Source organism: Aulostomus chinensis, chromosome 3 (assembly GCF_037954235.1).
Source record: "Aulostomus chinensis isolate RoL2024-O1b breed Wild chromosome 3, RoL_Achi_v1.0, whole genome shotgun sequence".
NCBI classification, from domain to species: domain Eukaryota; kingdom Metazoa; phylum Chordata; class Actinopteri; order Syngnathiformes; family Aulostomidae; genus Aulostomus; species Aulostomus chinensis.
The window spans coordinates 28,780,112-28,790,923 of NC_141322.1; the positions used below are offsets into that span (position 1 = coordinate 28,780,112).

The 10,812-nt window shown below is 48.3% G+C and overlaps 1 protein-coding gene across 1 annotated transcript; it reads right to left on the reverse strand.

Annotated features, from left to right (window-relative positions):
- Positions 1-3,278: 3,278 nt before the first annotated feature.
- gpr37l1a (G protein-coupled receptor 37 like 1a) lies at positions 3,279-10,698 on the reverse strand. Its single transcript, XM_086200163.1, has 2 exons — positions 9,652-10,698; positions 3,279-6,679 (listed from the first exon to the last, which is right to left on the reverse strand). Exons 1-2 carry the CDS (start codon positions 10,576-10,578, stop codon positions 5,639-5,641), a joined length of 1,968 nt encoding a protein of 655 aa, XP_086056289.1. The 5' UTR covers positions 10,579-10,698; the 3' UTR covers positions 3,279-5,638.
- Between the last annotated feature and the right edge of the window lie 114 nt (positions 10,699-10,812).

Sequence of the window (10,812 nt, forward strand, 5' to 3'; positions counted from 1 at the left end):
GGCCCGAATGCGCCCGCTGTCTCTGGGTACTTCGTCCTCCTTTTATCACCCACCTCTTTATTTATTTGCGGTTGTGACATCATCAAAACCAGGTCAAGGTTTGCTGCTCTTCTCTCTGCTGTCAGTGTCACAGTAAAAAGGCTCAGCGTTCTACTAAAGGACATTGAGGCGATGTGCCTCGCATTCATCTGGCTGGAAATAAAAATGCATTGACCGATCTGAATAATTATGTTGTCGCATAATCTGGACCCTTCTGTGCTTCATAGTTAGCTGCTGTATTTCTGCCCTCCCTTCATCCTGAAAGACCACATTCAGTTGTTGTTTGGTTTTTTTCCCTGAGTGTTGCCAAGTTAATGAAAGCTCTGTTTGCTCAGGACTGAAAGGGACCCCCGGGGTTTATTTGTAGGCCTCACTGATGTTTCCCAAGTCCTCTTAAAGAGCTCAATGAGGAAGTGGCCCGGGTCGCTCGCCCCCCGTCTGCTGGCGGGGCTCCGGTCAGCTTCCACCACCTGCCGGCCCACAGTGACGGGACCGGGGGGAACAAACTGGACCGTTTCTGTGTTTTCAATGACAGAAGATGTGGAAGCATCCGGAACCTCTGGTTCTGAAGGGAGACACATTGCTGCAGGACGCCAGCATCACTCAGCAACCGAGCCCAGCACTTCCTGCATGATGCGGAAGCAAGAAGCACTCTCAGTGTCACTGAAGTACAAAGTACAGCAAAATATAATCTAAAGAAGTTTTTCCAAAACTTATGTAGAAGTACAATTTGTGTATTACTTAATGATGACGACTGACACTGAATTTGGTATTTTTTGGACTTCTAATCGATTCATTGTTTAAACTTTTGTTCGTATTTTCACACAACGCTTGATTTTTAAACATTAAAAACTGGATGAGGACGATTTCAGTTAAAGATCAATAACTTGCCGCCACAGTGAATGAAACAAAAGTAAAAGTTCGGCCCACTAGATGCTCCAAAACAGACTTTTTCCTTCACATACAAATATTTCATGCAAAACCCACTTCAGTCTCTGCTTCTTAGGAGAGGTGTTTGTGGACGAGACCCTCGACAGTCTCCAGTTCTAGCTTGAACAGGAAGAGTGACATGATAAGGTTTTCATGTTGCTGCCCGTTCCCTCGTCCAGGTCCCCAAGGGAGTCCACATAAACGCAGCAGGAACAGGCAGAGAACACGCAGGGGCCTCAGGCGGGTTCAAACCTGGGATCATGTTGGTTTTGTCAGGGCCATATTGCCAACTCGGGTCACCGTGCTGTCTGAGCCGGTCACCAAGGCAACCGAGAAGAGAGGAGTGTGAGTTTTGGCTTATCTGGGTGGGCCGCAGCAGTTTTTTTCCTCCCCTGCATCTCAGCCCTCTTTCTTCTCTGTCTTCAGAGACTGGGGCAGCTGGTGGGAGGAGGTGGGTGTTGTGTAGCTTAGCAACTCCCTTGGTGGATGGCGATTGATATGCAGCTTTGTTCAAGCGTCTCTCTCTCTCTGAGCCAGAGAGGGGGACGCCTGAACAAAGCAGGCCTTATTGAAGCTTCCCCTCCTCCTTCTCTTTGCCCAGGCACATTGATGTGGGAGCACAAATATTTCAGCTCAAAGGAACCAAGACTCAACTTACAGCGGCAGCGGCAGCAGCAGGCGTGAGAGTGAGGGGCCCGCTCACATCTGTGAGGGGCTCCAGGTGGCCCCCCATAAACATAACACATTAAGATTTAATGATGTAAGCTGGAAAAAGATCCCTAAATCATCCCCCATCTTTATCTGATTAATTGTGGGTTTCGGGTCATAACGAGGCGTTTTGTGTCGAGTAGACGGGTGTCCGTCTCTTCTTTGTGGGTCAGACCATAGGAGAGGTTTGCTTCCTCTTGGATGCGGGGACTGAGCTCAGGTCAGTCTGGGACTCCCCTACCTTAAAAGTTAGCCTACAACAGGTGGTATAGCGTAGTTGGGGTGCTCACCTTAAAATGGATACTTCGCCAAAAGTGTGTTTTGTCTTTGAGGTACTCACGAGTATGCGCTTGGAGCTGGTGAAGATGGTACTTGATGAAAACTGATACTCTCATGCTCGCATTATGCGCGAGATGGTTGCTGCGGTGGTGGTGGTAGATGTAGGAATTTAAATCGTTGTCGTTTGCTGTTGTGCGTCTACGTCTCCTCGTCCCTCTTTGTCCGCGTCTGTCGGTCTCTTTCTCTGCCGTCGCCTTGCCGCCTGTCAGTCTCTCTCCTCTTCTCTCTGTCCCTCTCTTTCACCCCATCCGGTCAGGGTCCGCGCTGCCTTTTTTTTTATCGCTGCTGTCGTGGAGGAGTTGTTGTGCCTCTTTAAACTTAAATGAATCTGAAGAATGAGGTTCTCGACCTGCTTCATCTATGATTGACTCCTCTGTCCAGGGAGTTGATGCTGAGTTGATGTCTCCCTACATGGAGGACCAACAGACTCAGGAATCCCTTCGTGCTTCTAAACGATGCCTTCAGATTTAATGTTTTATTCTATATTGGTATTTATTGTTTTGGCCGTGGTTCCTCTGGATATACAACAAAATGTCAACCTGGAATAATCGAAGATTTTCCTTGAACACCGCGGCAGCATTTTTCACAATTTATGGCTTGAACGGGAAGTATCACGCCCTTGTCTTTTTATGTCCAAAATAAAAGACGACAACATCCATCTATGTCCCTGGGTTGACTGCATCAGTACCTGTTTTCAAAAGAACATCACCAGCCAGGATTAACTCATAAATGACAGTTTCAGCTAGTTTGAAACATGCTCTTTTCACCTGCGTATTTCTTTTTTTTTTATCTCCAAGTGGACAGGATAAGTGTCTACACCCTACAATCTTCTGTCAGGGGGAAGGCCCGAGACACTGAGTACATCAACAGTATTAAAACAAAAATAAAATCCCGGAAAGCTCTGGAAATTCTCGGTTGAACAAGGAATTCTTGTCTGCGCTCCCCAGCAACTGGTCACAGAGCAACTGTGCTCATTATGTCTGCAGAAACTCAAAGGCCAACACTTATTGTGAAGCTGTGACCTTCAATAATTGAATAATAACAGAAAGGAGAGTCACAGTCAAGCATGAACAGCTTTCTCCTTGAGTGGGTGTTGGGAACACGGCTGGCTGCATAGCATTCCCCCCCAGAGGAGAGCCGCGTTGACATGAGGCATCTCTGCAGTGCCGGATCGCACAAATCCACACGTGAAGCTTTTAAGACTTCATGAAGTCACTCTCAGTGACTTTCTTTTTATTACCTACGTCAAAAAATACCTCATTCCATTGTTGTTGATCCTTTTCTTCTCTGTCTGCTCATGATTGGCAGACTTGATTGAACCTGACCAGAACGCCAGCCGACAAGTGAACTTACATCGCAGCCATGTCTAACAGAGAATTCTTTATTTTGCTCTGGCATTTTTTGTAAAATCAATTTAAAGTTTTCATGCAGTGGGTGGCCACTTGATGAACTCAAAGAAAAATAGCAGAAAGTATTTTATAGTGAACTTCAGCACATCTGGTGTGAGTTGGGAATTAGGCCTCTCTCAGTTGACACATTGGCTAACATTACCTCCAGGTTCTAAAGATGCTTTAAGGAAAATAATTAAATTTAAAACACAGTGACCGGGCAGCGCGCGGGTGCAGTGGTTAGCACTGTTGCCTCACAGCAAGAGGGTTCTGGGTTCAAGCCCTGGTACAAGCACGGGGTCTAGAAAAAGGATGGATGGGAACTGTGACCACCAGAGTGAATCTTCTGGATTCACCCTTGAATCCCAGTGGACATCAAGATTTTCCTGGGATATCAGATGCACCACTTGAAAACATGACACCTGGTGAGGAACGACAGCTGAAGCAAACGCCTCATGTAGGAAATTGGAACTTTACTAAACCAAAAGTTATAAAACAAGTACAAAACTTTACACTCCATTGCTTGATTACAGTAATTGCAGCGCTGATTTCTCTGACGATCTCTCAACTGTCTTGGACCTGCAGTCAGCACAGGATGCACCTCAGCTGCCAGTTTCTCACTCACACACACACACGCGCGCGCGCGCGCAGACACGGACGACCCAGGTGCATCCTGTGGACACAGAGACAGTGAGACACATGAACAGCAACAGCAAAGTAAAAAAAAAAGAAAAGAAAACCCAGCTCAAACGTCTTAAGTCTCAGATTTTTCAGTTGAAGCGTCTTCCATCCAGAGTTCCAGTTTCCTATCCTATACAGTACGTAACGAGTACCAACATTAGTGCCCTGAATGAGCATTAGACATTATTAACTACAACAAACCCTGCGCGTCACAGAAACTGTAACGGCAACAAGTCCTACGATAAAGGGATTAATCCACAGACTCTGTATTGTGTCTAAATGCCGTCACACAAATCTCTACGCCTACGGTGACTTCACTTTCTCGGATCGCTCAAACTACAGTTAAGGGTTATTTGACTGATTACAATGTGGGTTTCACCTTGATTCTTCTGTCCATCGTTTCTATCAGTGATTAGTATGAGTTGAGATCTGTGCGTGGACGTGTGAGGAAACACGAGCAGGCGGGATGGGAACAGGTTACACACAGTTAACAGGGGGGCGGGGTGAAGGAGAACAAGTCCTTTACAAACACACGTCACAGATTACTGACCCACTTCCTGCTTCACCACAGTAGTTGGGAGTTTTACCTGCATCAAAACTACTTTTACTGCATTAAAAAGTGGTTTTAACGACATGACACCTGAGCGCTATTCTCATACACCACATAGCATGAACAAAAGCACGGCCATTATTCTGCAGCTCTGACAGCCTCCAGGCTTCTGGGAAGATTTTCCACCAGAGTTTGGAACCTGGCTGCAGTGTTTTGCTCCCATTTGGCCACAAGAAGACTGGTGAGTTTGGCCGCCGATGCTTTGACGGATAAAGAAGTTCTGGCCCGCAGTTGGTGCTCCAGTTGCTCTCAGAGGTGTTGGACGGAGCTGAGGTCGGGGCTCTGTGCAGGCCTGTGAACATAGTCAGCGCCAAACTGGGAAAATAATGGGCTTTGTGCGTAGAGTCACAATTATAGTTTTCACAAACTGAAGAAAAAATGAGAAAATCCTCTAACATTATACTTTCATCATTTGACATCAACGCTAAAAATAATGTCGACAGCTCAATGAACACTGTCCGCGTCACCGTGTTGCAAAGTCTCAGCCTCCAACTCGCTGGATACGAAGCTGTCAGGACTAAAAGTAATTTGTAATGATCTAAACGAAGTGACATCTGATGACAAGCCTTGCTACGCAATTGCTCTGATTCGGTTACGTGGCTTTTCCACGCAAACACTCTCGGAAACATCTGTTTACACTTGAGACCCAAACAGAGAAATTCATGTCAAAATTTACCAGCGCGTATTGAACTAAAATCACTGCCAAGCCCAGTGGTCTGATGCGACACAAACGTGTATACCAGTAACCAAGGAGATTTTTTCTCTGTTGAGCTTTAGTGAAATCACTTCCATGTACGGTACTTGTGAATCAATTTTCCAAAATTTTCTGGCTTTATTTACTTTTCCGAAAAAAGAAAAAAAAAATCCCAGGCCTGGAAGTTGCTATTTTCTAATTCCATGACTATTCCAGGTTTATCATGAGTGAAAGATGCAGTTCTGGCCCTCAGCAGGGCGTCCCGATAGCCACCGAAGAGTCCTTGGCCCGGTCGTAGCAGACGGCTGGTTCTATGACCAACACACTCTTTGTGGTCTCTTCCTTGCTGGAGGGAGACAGCGAGGGTGGAGAGAGAGATGTGGGAGAGGAGACGGTGGAGGTGGCGGCGGTGGAGCCCGAGGAGGATGAAGAGGAATTGCCGTCGGGTAGACATTCGTCACAGCAGCAGCAGCAGCAGTCCATGAAGGCCTGGCCCAGCGAGCGACACAGGCACAGCAGCAGCACCGGCGTGGCGGAGCAACGCACGAACAGCAGAAGCTGTCCAGTCAGAGCCAGCGCTGACAGAGCCAGAGCCGGGAGCGCGGCGGACACCGAGGCTGAGATGTAGGCCAGCGTGATGTTGCAGATGCTCTCTGGCAGGTTGCACGAGATGTACAAGATGGTGAGCGCCATCACAGTAGAGCGTAGCCTCTGCTCCCGAACATGCTGCTTTTTCTTGGAAGATGAGGAAGACGCAGAGGAGGAGGAGGAGGAGGAGGAGGAAGCTTTGCTGGTCACCTTCTCGCTGCTGGGCTTCTGCTGCACACGCTGACCTAACACTTGCCTGGTCACCAAGTCGCAGGCCAGAGTGAAGAGCAGCGGCAAACAGACGTAACACCCAAAGAACCACCACATGCGGGCCTCGTGGTAGGTCAGCACCAGCGAGTAGATGCTCTCTGGGAGCTCCACAGAGGGCTCGCGGACGCAGATATCAACCACAAACGAGTCTGTTCTGGCTCTGAAGGCAGCCATGAGTGACCCTCCGCTGTGGCTCTGCTGCAGGTCGGTCGGGAGCGACGGCTGGCCGACGGTTTCCTGGAGGAGCTGCCACAGCAGCAGCTCGGGGGCCGCCAGCACCATTGAGCCCATCCAGATGACCGACAGCTTGGATATGATGGACTGGCAGGACTCCACCTTCGGCATGTGAAGGGGTCTGGGACCGGTGGCGGCGTGGAAGCGGTCAATACTCAGAGCACAGAGGCTGAATGTGGCCACACCCAAAGAGGTCACCTGACCAGAGACAGGAGAGACGCGCTCATGAAGAAAACATTCACACATCAGTTATGAGACATTAATAAGAAAACAGGAGGTGTCGGCTTGTGAGGAACCGGTTTGGCAGCCGTGGACCCCGTGAGGCCCCCTCAGGGTTTTCAGTTTATTGATGACACTCTAATATTACTTAAAAAAGTACTTTTCAAAAACAATGTCAGAATTCATCAGGACAGGATGATGAATCCCGGATGTACTGATGCCTCAGGTGTTCTTCTTTCCTATCAACGCGTGAGTGCACTCTCATCCCTCGCAGGCTTGGTGGTGCTGGAGCGTCTCTCAGATCAATCCTACGTCAAACAAACTCAACCGAATGTCTCTGGATCACAGGAGGGAACCCTTAACCCCCCCCCCGAGAGCGAGGACAACTGCTCTCCAGCTCTCAGGTTCGACCCTGAGGGCTTCCTGCTGTGGGAGAGAAGCACTAGATTCTGGCCTGGTCTACCAAGTCCAAGTCCAAGTCCAAGTAGTATTTGCTCCACTTCAGATGCGAACATCAGAAACATTTCTGACACTGGCAGCGAATGCAGGAAGTGTAAGGGGAAATTCTGGTACGATGAGCTCTGAAACGGTCGGCTCAGTGACCTCTGACTGCAGGAAATCATTTCTTCTTCACTGCTCCAAAACAGAAGCCTTCACAGGAAGTTGTGATGCGCTTCCACTGCTGTTCACACAGCGGCGAGGAAGATTCGATTTTTCGGTACGCGACCGCCGAAAGTAAACGGCTCCGTCCACTGAATGCTGATGCTCGTCCCCGACAAATGTGCTGCTCCTCTCCTGTTTGAGTGACTTTTGGCAAAAACTACATCTCCCAGCTGTTTTAGATCACGGAGCACTTCTAAAAGTGAAACTACACTTTTTTCTCTCTCTTTTCAAAAAAAAAAAAAGTTAATTATTAACAAGCTGAGTGCCGAACCCGCGACAGCAGGATAGATTTACACGAGTCACAATGAGGAAAATAATGTTGCTATGTATATTTTTAACACTTGTATCAGATCAGTACTTGGTACAAGTTCAGGTACCAGAATCGGTACTGGGAGGGGAAAAAAAAAAAATTGGTGTCAGAAAATCCCTCTTTAAGATTTCTCCTGAATATTTTGTTGAGCATTTGAAGTCTTTTGTCCGCATTGATGCGCTAAACTAGAGGCAAGCTGTTCCAAACTACAGGCAGTAAAACAGTTTAACCTTTGGAGGACAAAAACAAGGAAGCAGTCACAGTGGGAATAGAGAGCCATTATGCTGGAACAACTGTGCAGCTACAGGCCCGAGACGCGTCTGGGTGCCTTGTGCTGGATGAAGTCTGCAGCTTTGGCCAGGAACACAGATTATCATCAGAGAGACTTGTCCTCCCTCTGTGAGTGTTTAATGAGCTCAAACAGTTAAGACACAACTCCAGATAATTAACACAGGGCTCGAATTAGCATGAAAATGGTCGCGCTAGCAGAGCACAGAAGGAGCCTGACAGGCCGACCTGCTTCAAACAGCACTAAAACACAGCATTTTAACAAACATTAATTAATTTATAGACGTTCATTAGCATCAAAATAGATCAGGGAATGGCGGGGGGGGGGGTGATGCAGAAAAGAGGTCAGTTAAGTGCGTGTCCACATTGAAACGTGATAATAAGACGAACGGAGGTGAGCGATGAAAATCCAGCAGCCAAAAGAACGAAGGAGCTCTACTTTGAGAGCTACTCCTCTTTTATAATGACATACTGCTGTAAACTACTACTACTACTACACAGTACTACAGCTCATCTCCTCACGAGGTGCCCTGAAGCCGTCGTGCCGTTCTACAGGCGTCTGTTGTCCGGATTAAACACCAATTAGTTGAGCGAGCTCGAACGCGCTCGAACGCCCGCCGTGCGCTCCTCGCTTTGTCCGTGAACGCGCACGAAAAACGAGAAGTTTGCTCTTTCTCCTGAACTCTCAGAGCCTCCAGACACAACTCGTCTCTATCTTTGCGTACTGAGGGGGGGCTTCTCTGAGCCTGGGGAGGGGAGGAGGGGGGGCAGCAGCCCCAGCAGGCCCTGAACTCCTTCTTGATTTGTCAGTCTTATTCTCGTCGGTTTGTTCGGGTCTCAGAGCCCGAGGAAGGAGAGCGGCTTCCCGCAGGTCAGCTGGGCCCAACGGCTCACAACAGCCTGTGTGTGGAGACTCGGTGAAACCGAGGAGACACGAACAGGCCTTTGACTGCGGCCCCGGACCCCTCAGACTGGAAAACATTTGCACACACAGGGACGCCACAGCAGCGTGATGGTGGCGCTCCACTGGCAGGACGAGATTGGTCAGCTTTACAGTTTCATCTGTCGCTTTTACTTTTCCATTACATCCTGGTTTCAGGGGGGGAAATTAAAACAACAACAACAAAAATAACAAACTTGACCTGAGTTAACTCGGAAAAGAGATGATGAAATAACTCACAGCAGCTGCTGACCGACTTCGACCGATTAATTGTCAGGTTGCAGCATCTTTTCTAGGGAGATGTTCAAATAAAACAAGGCAAAGAAAGATGCAACATTTAGGAACATTTCTCTCTCTCTTTACTGCGCAAAACACAGTTTAGTTCCACAGAAGTAGTAAAAAAAAATCCCATAAATGTTGCGCTGACAGACCTCGAGTTTGTCGCAGTTCACTTTTACTGACCTCAAGCTTGGATTTATAGAAGGTGCCAACGAGCTGGAGACACAGGAGTTGACAGTTAAATCCTAATTCCACTTTTTAAACTGACGTGACAGCTCGGCTTTGGGAGTGTCGTTTCACGATTTTATTCTTTGTTTTATTGGCTTCTTCCATCTGAGCTCGGAGGAAACCAGGATGAAAAGTTTTAAACTTAAAAATTTTATATATATATATAATACATATATATAATATATATATATATATATATATGTATATATATATATATATATATATTTTTTTTACACTCCTCACCTCCAGATAGGGCACGAGGCGGCACGACAGGTCTCCTAGCAACCTCTTCAAGGTGAGCTCGTGGAAGATGACCACGGGGAGGCAGAAGAAGAGCACGAGGAAGTCCCAGAAGGCCAGGCCCGCCAGGATGCAGTTCCACGCGCTCTTCAGGTAGAAGTTGTGCCACACGATGCACATGAGCGCGAGGTTGCCCACGATGCCCGCGGCGAACAGCAGCAGCGCGAGCAGCATGACGGCGTACGCCCAGTACGACCCGTCGGTCACCGGGAAGAGCGGGTTGAGGAGCCCGGACCCGCCCGATGAGGAGTTGCCCGGCGGGGCGGCGGTGTGCCGGCGAGCCCGCGGTGTGGTGAAGTACCCGTCGTGGCTGCTCGGGGGGTCCCTCTTCCTCAAGGATCCATCTTTGGCCCCTCGGGCGACTCGCCTCAAATCCGGGACACTGGGACTTTCACCCCAGTCCAGAGAAGTTTTCTCCGGGTGGCGTGGCCGCTCCGTTCCCTCCGCCGGCTGCAAACCAGCAACCTCCGCCGGTACGGACCCCTGGAGGGACCCCCGGGCCGGTGGAGCGAGGTGGACGTGGCGGAGCTCAGCCGTCCGGAGGGAAAGAAGCAAAAGAAAGAGAACCGGGTTCATGTTTACCGCTGGGCTGAGGGGGTTTTCTGTCCACGGACACGCGCTGCTACAAACATTTGACTGTGGAGATAAAAAACGTCCATGAACGAGTTTTGTTTGTTTGTTTGTTTGTTTGTTTTCCCTCCCGTCAGTTGGAGCTCCGTCCGGTCCTGATGCTGGAGTTCTGAAGCTTCTGATCACTTCTGCACTTGTTGTTCGTTCCAGAGGATGGATGGCTGGACAGCACGCGGAGCTTCCGGTTACACACTTCAAAATAAAACCACTTGAGAACGTACGTCCGCGACTAAAAAACATTCACGTTAAAACTCATAATAATAGTGTTTTCAAGACCGAAAGTAATTACAATCTAATAAGGAAGGCAAAAAAAAAAAAAACTCCTCCTAAACTGAATATGACCAAAACACCTCTACAAACTGCACATCATCCAGAATGATTCTAATCTTTACAGGTGTGCCTTTATTGCAGGGCTACAAGTTAGTCTAAATCAGGTGTCCTGCACAAAAACAAACCCTCAATAAAGTCTGTGAC